Source organism: Cololabis saira, chromosome 1 (genome assembly GCF_033807715.1).
Source record: "Cololabis saira isolate AMF1-May2022 chromosome 1, fColSai1.1, whole genome shotgun sequence".
Taxonomy (NCBI): domain Eukaryota; kingdom Metazoa; phylum Chordata; class Actinopteri; order Beloniformes; family Belonidae; genus Cololabis; species Cololabis saira.
In genome coordinates this window covers 36,564,061-36,578,698 of record NC_084587.1, presented here as the reverse complement: position 1 = coordinate 36,578,698, position 14,638 = coordinate 36,564,061, and the positions used below count along the sequence as shown (strand labels likewise).

Below are 14,638 nucleotides of genomic sequence, written 5' to 3'. Positions count from 1 at the left end.
CTCTGACTAAATATTTTTTGCCCCACTGTACATGAGGAAGGTTAATCTGGTAAACTCAAGCATTTTTAGATGATTTACATAAAGAGCCAAAAAACTAACTCGGGATGTTATTGTTGGACTAGACCACATCAGCCACATCAGCTGGTACTTTGTTTTCCAAAATTACAGTGAACAGAGTTAAAATTTATTTATTTTACTGCACGATGTGTGGGATGGACATCTTTGAAGTATCATCTTCCAACATCCACTGCACAGAGTATTGAAATGAGTATGGAAGAAAAAGGAGAGAAGGAGCTTTTAAATTTGAATCTATGATTACACAGCCTTTAGATTTAACAGACAATTGTTTTCATCAATACGGACAAACCATTATTGTTACCAATCAGATTGTTTGGCTTGAATCAGTAGTTGTATACTGTAAATTCACTTGAACAACTCTTTAATATCCAACACATTATTTAGAGCCCTTATTTTAGTGCATTTGCATTATATTTCTTAATGAAATATGGCTTCTCATCTATAGTTCTGCTTCTAATTCAAAGAGTCCTACAATAAGTGAATGGGACCTGGCCTGTTGACACACACTGCCCATTGAACTGGAATAATTCAAAGCGCATAACATCTGTCCTACTTTACAAAGCACCCATTGCCTTAAACAAAATGGAAAGATAATACAGTGAACCTTATCACACGCTCTGTTGGAAAATAATTTATTCAGCAAACATGTATTAGGAAACAGAGGGGAAAGGCTTTGCACATTAAATCATGTGGAGCAGTTATCTGATGTCTGTCAGATTTGTTAACTGACTCTGAATGAGTGGGTGATATGTGTCTATGTGAACGAACACATGGATTAGACTGCAGGTGAACTTGCAACTGAGCACACTCTAAGATGTTAGTATGAGATTGTTTGTATTTGAATGCATACTAGGTAACATGCATGTATACATGTTGTCACACAAATGTCACACAAATGTCCTGTTCCTCTTGTGTCTGTGTGTAATTTCTTATGCATGTTTATGTGTCCATAACTTGTATTTATCTAGTATTTTTGCGTGCAATAGTTCACATTTGTTGTTGCTGCCCCATAAATCCTCCACCTTACCCAACATACTGTAGATCTTAAAAGAAAATTTGGTTTTGACTTAAAAACAGTACAAAGTAATACATATTGTTTCATAACTTATAGCATGAAACAGAAAGAAAAAAGCGTATAAAGGAAGATGGAGAGAGGGTGCAGATGATTTCTCTATTTAACAGTTCAGTTAGATATACAGGTAGGTGGAATTTCCTGCTAGGCATTGCTGCCTGTCGCACCTCCTCCGGTGCCCATGGGTCAGCTGCAGGGTCATCAGCCAGGAACCACCATTCATCAATGTTTCGCCCCTTTAATCCTGGAACGTCTCCTGGTGGCGGGGCAGTGACAGAGACGTCTCCCTGCCACCCCCTGCAGCTGATAGGTGTTCCCCCCTGTGGCTGTTGGGGTTAGTGGATCTTTCCCCAACTATTGTGCTTCCTCCTCAGCCAGAGCCAAAAGCTTCTTTTTTCAGCCTCCTCCGCCAGCTCTTTCATCGCCTTCTTTAGCTTCCCCCCGGTCACTCCTGCATCCCTCAAAAGGCGTGTGGTTGACAGCCCCACAAAGCCTCGGGATCTGATCTCCACTGGGTACATGGTGGTCTTCCAGCCTACCTCCCGGCACTCAGCAGCTAGTTCTGAGTACTTGGCCCTCTTGCGCTCAAAGGCAGCCTCAATCCCCTCCTCCAGTGGTACCGTCAGCTCAATGAGGTGCACCGATTTTGCCTTGGTGGACCACACAACGATATCAGGACAGAGAGATGTGGTGGTGATCTCAGTGGGGAACCGAAGCTGCATGTGAAGATCGCCTTGCCTGTGGAATTTTCCACATGTCTGACCAGCTGATGTTCCGGTTGTGCGATTCCCTCCCAGGTTGTCCAGCTTCCTTGTCGGCCCTGCGATACGGCCTTGATCTTGTAGCGCTCTTCCTCCATCCTCGTCACCTCTGCCACCACCATCTCCTTCCTCTCCTTGCGGTTGGCCTTGGACCAGAAGCATGAAGCCTCTCCCCATCCTAGCCCTGCTCTTCCTGCCTGAACTCTGCCCACGGTCTCTTGGTGTTGCAGCCTACCAACCACTTGGTCGACCTCAGCCTGAGCATTCCACTTTCGGCCAGTAGGAACCTTGGCGTTTGCGTTCCTCACCAGCTGGTCAGTGGACTCTATTAGCTCGAGAACCAACCTGGTCTTTTCTTGCATGTAGCCCAGTCTGATGGACTGCAGTGGCAGCTGCAGGGTGTTCTTCCCAAAGAGACCCATTTCGGAGAGGCACCGTGGCAGCCCCAACCACTTCCGGATGAATGATTTGGCTTTTCCATCCATCTTGCTTGCGGTGGATGAGGAGATCTCACTCATTTTCAGCGGCCACATCACCCTTCTGTAGAGCGTGAATTGGTAGCAACAGATCTTGTACTTCCCTGGGAGTTGGCTTTGGTCGATCCTTGCAAGGCCGTCTGTGAGCTGTTTCATGACGGTTCTCGCCATCTGTTTGTCAGATAGTTCTGCAGTATACTGCCTCCCCAGACTTTTAATGGGTTGTTCGGACAGGAGAGGGATCTTCTCTCCCCCGACGACAAAGATGGTGTTGTTCCTGACTCCCCTTCTGAGTGACAGGCTACGTGACTTGGAGGACTTGATCTTCATTCTGGCCCGAGACATCAACTCATCCATCCTTTTCAGCAATCTGGATGTACATGGTGCTGTTTGAAGGAGGCTGGTGACATCGTCGATGTAGCTCCTGAGTGGTGGTAGCCTCTGACCAGATGGTAGCTTTATCTCTCCAACTGTCTGTCTTGCTCCGATGAGGATTATCTCAAAGGCTGCTATGAACAGGATTGGGGAAATGGCGCACCCCATGGCAATGCCGACTTCTAGCTGCTGCCACCCAGTGGTGAAATCTTGGAGGGCTAAGCACATCTGTAGGTCATTGAAGTAGGATATGACCAAGTTCTTGATGCAGGAGGGCATGTGGAAGAACTCCATGGCATAGTTGATCAGCTGGTGTGGGACTGATCCATACGAATTGGCGAGGTCGAGCCAGATGACGTGCAGGTCAGACTTCTCCCGCTTGGCCCTCTGAATCTGGCCCCAGATCATCGTAGAGTGCTCTACACACCCTGGGAAACCTGGGACTCCTGCTTTCTGGCAGTTGGTATCAATGTAGCCATTCTCTAGCAGGTAGGTGGTCATCCTTTGGGCCATTACTGGGAAGAAGATATTTCCTTCTACGTTCAGCAGGGCGATATTTCTGAATTGGCTGATGTCTTTGGAGTTTGCTTCCTTGGGGATGAAGACCCCTACAGCTCTTTGCCACTCTGATGGAATGAGTAGTTTCTTCCAGGCAGTTCTCATAAGGTACCAGAGCAGCTCTAATACCTTGGGGCAGTTCTTATAGAGCTTGTAGGGGACTCCGTTGGGGCCTGGCGCTGATTAGGACCTTGCCTTCTTCACAACTTGCCTGACTTCGCTGAGCTTGGGGGGCATGATGTTGAACCCAGCTGTCGGCGGTACAGGCCGAGGCACATGTCTTGGTGTGCCTAAGGGGATGTTCCTTAGCGGGTCGCTGTACTGCCTTTTGACATGCTGTTCGATTTGCTCCCTGGTGGTTTTGAGCTTCCCACTCTTCTTCTCCTCCAGCAGTTGTCTGGCGTGCTTGAAAGGATCCTTAAAGAAGCTGACTCGCTCTTTTTGCTTCCGGTTACTGCGCTCAGCTCTGGGAAGCCTGGTTAGTCTCTGCCTGACCTCCTCCCACAGGGCTGTAAGACCTTTGCTCTCTGGTTGCGTTGCCTTCCTCCAGTTCTTGCTGAGTTGTCGGCACCTTTGCACAAGCTGGGTGATCTCCTTTTCCCTCCGTCCCTTATCTCTTGGGCCGGTCCTTTGTTTGAGGATAACTTCGCCAAACCTGTCCTTGCAGGTCCGGTATATGATAACCCCAAATAGGTTAAGCTTGGCTTCAGCACCTCCGTGCAACGATCCCTCCAGTGTCTTGGTCAGGTCTGTGTCCAGTGTGTGCCATGCCTCTGCTCATTTGATTTTGGCCATTTGATCTTGTTCCTTCTAGCTGGCTTCCTGGTCTCTGCTTGTGGCTCTGTTCTGTGTGTGTTGGTGGGGACTGGGTCTTGGTGCTCGTGTCGGGGCTCAGTCTCATCCAGAGGACCTTATTCCTCTGCGCCATCCATGCCTTTAGCAACGTTGGGTCCGTCAGCTCTGTGGTTTTCGACCTGGCTTTTGGTCCCTCTTGTCTCACCTGCTGGAGCAGTGCAAGGTTGCTGTTGGCCTTTCTGACCACACTTTGCTTTCCCCTGGTGGATTAGTAAACCCGTATATATGGTCACTTTTTCCCATCCGCGTGCACACTTTCGGAGGATCTTCTCCTCGTTTGCTGGAGTTCTGGTACTCTCATTGTCCGTTTCCTTTGCCGTCGTTACCCTGTCCGTTCTGGTAGGCCCATCTTTCATCCCGCCTCTCGGAGGGCCTGCGGGTTGTTTTTTCCTTGTATTCTTCGTAGTTAGTGTTGGGTGTCTCCCTTCTGAGAGACTAGTGGGTTGGGTAACTAGCCGCCCACTCCCGGTGTGGTCTTTCCCTGCTGTCATCCAGTCTTTCCTGGCTGTCCTCCAGTCTTCCCTTGGACTCCAACTGGCCTGTTCGCAGTAGTCACTGGGTTACCAGAACTTCAGTTAGATGTACAGGTAGGTGGAATTTCCTGCAAGGCATAACAGATTAACTATGTTCCAATCTTAGCACAATTCTCATTTATAATTCGCAGGAATGCAGCAAGATATTAATTGTGGGGAAATAGCAGAGGAATTGGGTCACCTGTGAGCTATTCATTGCATGCAGACAAATGGACAAAGGAAGACAGAAAAAGAGAGGATGAGGGTAAAATAGGAAATTATTTAAGTGGAAAAATATTAAAAAAGACGGGAAAACAAAAACAGACAAAAATATTTGGATACACTGACACAGCAGAGACAACAAGGTGGCAGTCAGAGGGTACGATACAGTGGCATGTTACATTGACTTTGGTACCTAATAAAAATGGAAAACAGCACATAACCAATGAACTAATGTCAGCAGTGTGTGGTTCAATTAGACCTTTAAAGAAGAAAGTGGAGGTCAGGGTCACAGTTGAATTTAGTTTGTTTAGTTGAGGATGATTGCATTTCTGAGAACAGACACACTAACAAAATGTCAAACTATCAAACACGTTCAGACACAATTCTGTTTTAAATAGATTATGCAAATTATTTGCAAAGTTTGCTGGCTTCACAAAACTGAGGAAATTGAGGTTGAATTCAGACAATGGATGCACGTGGCTGTACAGGTTAATTAAGCATTGACTCAGAATTGACTGAAGCAGCCAGATATTTAAGGAGGAAAGCAAAGAACATACTGTAAAGTCATAAGCAAAAGTTAACTTGCATCATGTCAAAATGTATTATTATTGTTAGGCTGTATCTCGAAGGCCAAAAGTTAAAGATTAAACATTTTCAGTGTCATATTTTTCGCATAATTTAAGGGTGAAAGGGGAACTGTTTATCAGTGCTATATTGGACAATCAGTTTGGAAAATATATACTTCTAATAATTGCTGCTCAACATTGCAGTAGATAAGTCAATTAAGTTCAACTTAATTCAGCTTCATAGGCACATCAAAAATAGAATTCATTTCAGAATCAGTCTAATTAATAAAAAAAAAAAAAAAGCTGCAAGTAGCGATGAACGGGCCCTCGTGCGTGCAATTTTCACCAATAAAGGTGAAGGACTCAAAACCGAGTCCGATGACACCACCCACGACTCTCGATGTCAAACCATTCAAAAGTTATGGCAGAAAATAGGTTCTATCAAATATAGACCAATCAGAAGAAGGGGCGGGGCTAATTTGCACCAATTATATTCAAGGACTCAAAACCGAGTCCGACGACACCACCCACGACTCTTTATGTCAAACCTTTCAAACGTTATGGCAGAAAATAGGATCTATGAAATATCAACCAATCAAAAGAAGGGGTGGGGCTAATTCATGCCAACGAAGGTCAAGTACTCAAAACTGAGTCAGATGACACCACCCACGACTCTCGATGTCAAACCATTCAAAAGTTATGGCAGAAAATAGGGACTATCATATATAGACCAATCAGAAGAAGGGGCGGGGCTAATTTGCACCAATTATATTCAAGGACTCAAAACCGAGTCCGATGACACCACCCACGACTCTTTATGTCAAACCAATCAGATTATGCTTTTTGGCATCGAGCGTCGCCACGGTAACGCTTTTGACTGAGAAGTAATGCCCATCGTCGCAGGATCGAGACCATGGATGTATTATAAAACTGGATGGGACGTCAAAAATGGCCGCCCATTCATTTCAATGCATTCTGCTCAGCCAGCGCATACGCTGAAAAAATCTCTGACTTCCGGGTTTACTTCCGCATACACTGGCCCATAGAGCATGCGCAGTTGAGTCACCTCCCATGATGCTCTGGGGCCTCCCATCATGCCCCGGGGCAATGACGCGAATATTAATATAATATGTATTAATATAATATCTTAATTAATGTATATTATTACATGTATAGTATTACATATATTATTAATGTATTAATATAATATAATTACATAATATATATTAATATAAACATCCGTGGAATGCACGGACACGGCTGTGACGTCAGCCGTGACGTCACGCCCAGAGAGACACTTTTCTTTGACTTTTCTGGCCGTTATAAAACATTTTTGACAGATATAAAGTCCATGACTTAAAAATATAGAATACAAAGATTAGTAATTGCCGGTGATTACAGCTGGAGGTGTCCTGTGAACAGTTTTAGAGGCTTCTCTTTTACTATTGCGGTCTATGGGAAAAAAGCTTTCTGGGCCACATGGGATTTTTTGTTGCAGTACCGCGGCTGGCCACTGGGAGAAATCGGCGCGCCTTCTGACTGCCAGACCCGGGGGCTGATCGAGACGCACATTTGGATGTATAAAACACCTGAGTCCACATTACGGTTCGGGCCGCATTAACGGCCGAAAAAATGGCATAAATTGCGCCAAAATTACACGATTAAATTACACAAAATGGCCGACTTCCTGTTCAGTTTCGGCCATGGCGCCAAGATACTTTTCTTTAAGTTGCAACATGATATAGGTGTCTACCAATTTTCGTGCATGTACGTCAAACCGTATTGTGGGGCTTGAGGTACAAAGTTTTCTAGGCGGCGCTATTGAGCCATGCCCCTTTTTGACACTATTAGAATACATAATTTTTTGCCACATGGGACTTGCGTGCCAAGTTTCACAACTTTTCGAATAAGTTATGCGCCTCAAAAACGCAATTGTTTTCGGATAAAATAAGAATAAGAACTAGAACATTTCAGGAAATTTTGATATGGGCATGCCCTACTGCCCATTTGTCCCCTCTTGCTGCTTTGGTTTGGGGCTGTAGTGGTTGTGTTTAAGGTTGTATTGGTTGTGTTTGGGGAGGTTCTATGTCAGTTTGAGGTGTTTATGGTTGTATTGCATTCATTCCTGTGCTCCCCACAGGAGGTGTGGTTTAGGGTTGTTAATAAACCACAGGCCCTGCTTCGGGGTTGTGTGGTTCATGGTGATTAATAATGGCCAAGAAGGAGTTTAGGGTTGTTAATAAACCGTTACATTTTGTTGATAAACCTTTGGGCATTGGGCCATTTTGACTTAAAATATACGTAAATCACAGCTTCATGAAATTTGAATATGTTGTAGTCCACAGCGAGGCGAGTTTTGAAACACTTGAATCATGTCCCTACGATAACCTGTTGCCTAGCAACAAGCGTCCAAAGTGAAATGGAAATTAAAAAAAAAAGAAAGGTAAATATCGCAAAAACTGTAATAAATGGCATAATGAGGTTGTAAAGTCCATCAGTGCCAATCGGACCGAGCAATAAGCGTCCGAGTTTTCGCCTTTTTCTTTGCTTTTTGGCATCTACGGAGGTGCTAATGCATGCTTTTATCTCATGTTGTTTAGATTATTGTAACGCCCTGCTCTCTGGTCTTCCCAAAAAGAACATGTATAGCCTACAATTATTACAGAATTCAGCCGCACGCGTGCTGACGAGGACCAGAGGGCGGGAGCACATTACACCTGTTTTAAAATCGCTGCATTGGCTCCCCGTGCGCTTCAGGATCGATTTTAAGGTTCTTTTACTGGTTTTTAAGTGTCTTAATGGTCTTGGGCCTTCTTATTTGTCTGCACTACTTTTACCCTATCGACCCTGACGGACCCTGAGGTCCTCCGGTGCTGGCCTTTTAACCATACCAAAAGTTAGAACTAGGACACACGGGGAGGCGGCATTCAGTTTTTATGGTCCCCGATTGTGGAACAGCCTCCCGGAGAACCTCAGGGCCGCAGAGACTGTTGATGTTTTTAAAAAGAGGCTCAAGACCCATCTCTTTAATCAGGCTTTTAACTGACTCATTTAACTCTTTTAAATTTCTTATGCTCACCCTTATTTTTATTGGATCTTACTGCTCTGTTTTATATTTAGTTTATCCTTTTTTTTTATCATAATTTATTTTCATTGTTTTATCTTAATGTTTTATCTAAATATTTTAGTCGTTATTTATGGTCTATTTTATACATTCTACTGTCTTATTCTTTTAGTTTTTAATGTCTTGCTTTCTAGACATACTTTTAGGATTTTATGTTATGTTATACTCTTTTAAACTCCTTTAGTGTATTTTATCCTGCTTTCTTGTAGCTTTTATCTCCAGTGTTTCCTCATGGGGAGCCTCCATGCTGGGAGTGACTCTGGCCTGCAGGGGGTCCTGGGGGTGAGGAGGGGGGAGGGGGGCAGGGAATTAATAAGTTTTATGTTTATTTGTTTTATGTTAAGCACTTTGTGTTGCATTATTTGTATGAGAAGTGCTATATAAATAAAGTTTGATTTGATTTGATCTAGCGTTGCAAAAGTATCACTGTTGACTGAGAAAAGTAATGCCCATCAAGGCACGATGGAGACACATCTAATGATGTATGCCATGCATGGGTGCACGTTCCGGTTCAGGCTACGTTAAAGGATAGAGTTTTTTTTTCACTATGGTAAAAAAACCCATCCGAAAGAATTTGGCATGGCATTTGGCATGGATTTTGACATAAAATTTCCTTAAATCACAGCTTCATGAAATTTGAATATGTTGAAGTCCACAGTCCACTGTATGACAGATTCCATCATCATTTTGCTCACCATGGTTACAATACTAGAATGACATCAGAAAGCAGGTTCATACTACCGAGGGTGAGAACAGGTACGATTCAGAGAACTTTTTTTTACAGTGCCATGGTCGGCTGGAACTCTATACCAGTTTATATTTCACATGCAGCTAGCAAAGATTGGTTTAAGTTTCAGTTAAAACAATATCTTTTAAAATTTTATGAATGATGATTTGTCATTTAGAGGGAACAAAGTGAAGGTTGAAATATAATTATAGGTAGTGTAAACCCTATCGTAATAAGGTGAAAAGTGGTCAAATAATTCTAGATAAGGTCATTCCAGGCAGGCATTGGTTATAAAGGTGTTTTATTTGATTTCATTTCTATGTATGTATGTCTGAGAATGATGGTGATGTGGTTATCCTCTGTATAGATTGTGATTAAGGGAGTTGTTTCTATTATTGTTTTGTTTTGTCATGTGTAATGTATGTCTGTATGTATTAAGTGTTAATTTGTGTGTTGTGTGTATGTCGGACCCCAGGAAGAATAGCTAATGCTGTGGCTAATGCTAATGGGGATCCTAAATAAAAAAACAAACAAACAAAAAAACAGCGTGCCGAGTCAGGAAACATTTGTACAATGTCTCTACGATAACCTGTTGCCTAGCAACAAGCTTCCAAAGTCAAATGGAAATTTAAAAAAAAATTAAAGGTAAATATCGCAAAAAACTGTAATAATTGGCATAATGAGGTTGGACGGTCCGTTAATGCCAATCGGGCCAAGTGTTTGAAAGTTTGAACGATGTCGCTACGATAAAGTTCGGCCGAGCAATAAGCGTCCTAATTTTCGCCTTTTTTTCTGCTTTTTGGCATCTAGCGTTGCCACGGTAACACTTTTGACTGAGAAAAGTAATGCCCATTGAGGCACGATGGAGACGCATCTAACGATGTATGCCATCCATGGGTACACGTTCCGGTTCAGGCTACGTTAACGGATAGGTCTTTTTTCACCATGGTAAAAAAAAAAACCCATCCAAATGAATGGGGCCATTTGGCATGGATTTTGACATAAAATGTCCTTAAATCACAGCTTCATGAAATTTGAATATGTTGAAGTCCACAGCGTGCCGAGTCTGGGAACATTTGTACGATGTCTCTACAATAACCGGTTGCCTAGCAACAAGCGTCCAAAGTCAAATGGAAATTTAAAAAAAAAATGAAAGGTAAATATCGCAAAAATTGTAATAATTGGCATAATGAGGTTGTTAGTGCCAATCGGGCCGAGTGTTTTAAAGTTTGAACGATGTCTCTACGATAAAGTTCGGCCGAGCAATAAGCTTCCGAATTTTTGCCTTTTTTTTCTTCTTTTTGGCATCTATCGTTGCCACGGTAACACTTTTGACTGAGAAAAGTAATGCCCATCGAGGCACGATGGAGACGCATCCAACGATGTATGCCATGCATGGGTGCACGTTGCGGTTCGGGCCGTATTAACGGACAGAAAAAGAGCGCGGAATAATAAGAAGAAGAAGAAAAGGGAAACCTTTTCTGTATACTAATATATCGCCTTCATTTTTCAGGTTTTTCCGGCTGTGTTTTATTTTTGGGGGATTTTTTTTTTCCACATCAGAGCGGGGTCATGCTGTACACCCGCTGGTGCGCAGTGGGACTTTTGCGACTTTAGCTTGTTAGCAAAATGCTAGCAACATTGCCCTTTGGGCCATTCTGGACGATTGCAATATGGTCATGCCACTACTTGGCATGCCCATAATTACCAAGCTAAGGAAACCAATAGATTTTTATCAAAACTTTTCTTTGATACAATACAATATCCTGAGCAAGCACCTGAAAAACATGGAGGGGCAGAAACCAAGTCAAATCCGATATATTAGTTGGGGTATAAACATGTAAGGCTTTGAAGGTGATCAATAGGATCTTGAATTTGTCAAACATTTTGAAAACTTCAAAAACCATGTTCAAACGATCAGAAATTACAGAAAATCCAATCAATCAAAGGAGCTATCTCCAGAGACTGCTGATACCCACAAAACATGATATTGTTTTAAAAAGAAAACAACGGACTTTCTCAGGTATCCTTTAGTGTATTTCAAGGATCAGGTTCAGGTTCAGGTTCAGGTTACTAGGATAGTCGCTAGCTGAAAATGTAGAAGCCAAGTTGAGCTTTAAATCACCAACTTCAGTGGTAAACTAGAACACAAATGTGAGTTTGTAATAAACCTTCAAGATGATTCAGAAAACTTGTGTGGTACACGGCTCCACTTTGCTTCGACAATTGACATGTATGTACGTACATACGTATGTATGTATGTGGGTGTTTATTTATCTACTAAACTGTCAAAGAAATAATTGGGGAAAATGTTCTATTTATGAGTAATGTATGCATTTTTTGCATACATTACTTTGACCAAGGTTGACCAAGAATTCACAAATTTGTGCATATTAATGTGTTCATGGAAAGTGTAAAACTATTTTGTTGTCTCTTTATTTTTTTTTTTTACTGTTGCAGACAAATTAACATTTTTTGTTCTGTTATTCTGTCTTCCTCTTCTTCCCTCCATAGGACAGTCCACTGATCCTCCAGTCAGACAGAAATGTGACTGTCAATGCTAGAAATGATCAGGGACAGTTGACTGGTCAGCTGACTGTGGGTAAGATGCCTGCACCACACAAACACATGTCCTCTCATATTTCTATGACATTTACATTATATGAATAATTTATCTTGTATGCATGTTCCTCTTTGTGATTATTGAACACTGTCTTTTCTCAAGAGTGTATCTTACTGATGTTGACAGTCCTGTTTATTTATGACTAACTTATTTTTTCTGAGCTTTTATTGGATTAGAGAACACCCACTATTAAGGAAAGGATGTCACTCAAATTAGATGTGATGTGACTTATTTTAATGGGTTCAATAAGCCTTTTGGAAATTGTAATGGAGTCTTATTTTGACTTGCATATCAGCATAAATACAAAAATACATAAAATGCAGTATTCATTTTCCAGTGTGATGAACATTTCTCTAACATGTACCAATGTCTTATTCATCGTTGTGCTGCTGACCATTTTAGGGAGGTCAGGGTAATTATGGTGCAATAAAAGTCTTTTGATTGTGGGTTGGACTGCAGCAGCCTTTCTGTCAACTAATTTTTGAATTTAAGTGAAAACACCAAGTCATTTGGAGAGAAAAAAAATATGAAAACAAAATATAGGGAGAAACAATTTAGAATGTAAAAAGGAAATAAAAAAGAGCCATTTGCATCTGGTTATGTTGAAGAGCAGCTTGTAAAGCCCTCTAAGTGATTATGATAAGAGTTTATGTGACTCAAACAATGACAGCAGCAAATATTCAAATGAATGTGCCACTAATGAAAGTTTTGACAGAATCAAAAGAAAAAGCTCAGTCTACAAGCAGAGTTTGTTTTTACATAGTTGGAACTGTTTACTGATACACAGGATTCAGAAAAAATAAACAAAAAAACAACAAACACGCAACACAATTTCTGCTCTAATCTCACATGTAACTTACGTGTAGCTTACATAATGTTGAGGTGGCAGCACAGAAAAGTATGAATAATAATGAAATCTTGTTGAAAGGAGACATGCTAAACTCATTGGATGTTATGTTTGCCATATTTTTCCAAGATGCACTGCCGATTGTGTGATATTTGCTGTGTTCATGTTTGCTCTACACCACAGTTTTAATTAAATCATTGGGAAGCACTAATAGCCACAAAGACAGAATATTAGGTTTCCACACTTTGAATCACCTTTCTCTTGAATTGTGTTATACAAATAATAATACAAATACAAATAAACTTACTGTGTAATTCTTTGGATCTAATTTCAAATTGAAATGTAATACGCAACACTTTTACATGCCTTTAACTTTGGTATCTCTGTTTCAATCACAGTTGTTTTGCAAAAATATTGTGAAATTGTAACATGTCGACAAGAGGAGGGGCAGCGGCCCCCTCATAGGTTAAATATAAACCTTAGGCACAGCACCTTGGTGAGACAAAGCAAGACAAAACTAGATAATCAAAAAGAAAAAACAAATAAAATTAAAGCTGCGAGCAGCGATGAACGGGCCCTCGCACCCTTTTGCACATTCAGGCGTGCTGCAGTGGAAGCGTTTGTATGACTTGTATGTAGATGTCTTCAGGCCTGGACATTTAGCGGATGACACCAGCCACGACTCTCTATATCAAACCATTCAAAAGTTATGGCAGAAAGTAGGAACTATCAGATATCGACCAATCAGATGAAAAGGCGGCGCTAATTTGCAGCAATTATGTTCAAGGACTCAAAACCGAGTCCGATGACACCACCCACGACTCTTTATGTCAAACCATTCAAAAGTTATGCCAGAAAATATGGACTATCAAATATTGACCAATCAGAAGAAGGGGCGGGGCTAATTCAGGCCAATGAAGGTCAAGTACTCAATACCGAGTCCGATGACACCACCCACATGTCCTTATCACAACCCGTTCAAAAGTTATGGCAGAGAATAGGGACTATCAAATATTGACCAATCAGAAGAAGGGGCGGGGCTAATTTGCACCAATTATGTTCAAAGACTCAAAACCGAGTCCGATGACACCACCCACATGTCCTTATCACAACCCGTTCAAAAGTTATGGCAGAGAATAGGGACTATCAAATATTGACCAATCAGAAGAAGGGGCGGGGTTAATTTGCAACAATTAAGGTGAAGGAGTCAAAACCAAGTCAGATGACACCACCCACGACCAATCAGATGAAGGGGGGGCACGCTTTTTGGCGTCTATCGTCGCCACGGTAACGCTTTTGACTGAGAAAAGTAATGCCTATCGTCGCAGGATCGAGACGCACATTTTGATGTATAACACACCTGGGTGCATGTTAAGGTTCGGGCGAAGAAGCGGCCGAAGAAATGGCATAAATTGCGCCAAAATTACACAATTAATCCAAAATGGCCGACTTCCTGTTCGGTTTCGGCCATGGCGCCAAGAGACTTTTCTTTAAGTTGCGACATGATACAGGTGTGCACTGATTTCCGTGCATGTATGTCAAACCGTATTGTGGGGCTTGAGACACAAAGTTTTCTAGAGGACGCTGTTGAGCCATTAGGCCACACCCATTAATGCAAACCAGTAAATATCAAATTTTTACGTTTAGGGGGGCAAAAAGGCCCTCATTTCGTCGGAAAAAATAAAAATAACGAGAACGAGAACAATTCCTACAGATACAATAGGGCCTTCGCACTGTCAGTGCTCGGGCCCTAATTATTGTCGGCCTGTTGCCTGGGATGATTGTATATCCAAGTATAAACTAATCACACTCAACACAGCAATAAAAGAAATCATAAAACAC

At 42.1% G+C, this 14,638-nt stretch overlaps 1 protein-coding gene across 1 annotated transcript in view; it reads left to right on the top strand.

The window, feature by feature from the left end:
- Positions 1-14,638, top strand: part of LOC133444384 (zeta-sarcoglycan) — a 317,653-nt gene that overhangs the window by 132,907 nt on the left and 170,108 nt on the right. The window contains exon 3 of the mRNA XM_061722143.1: positions 11,841-11,928. Coding sequence (XP_061578127.1) covers positions 11,841-11,928 — 88 coding nt within the window. The remainder of the gene's footprint in view (positions 1-11,840; positions 11,929-14,638) is intronic.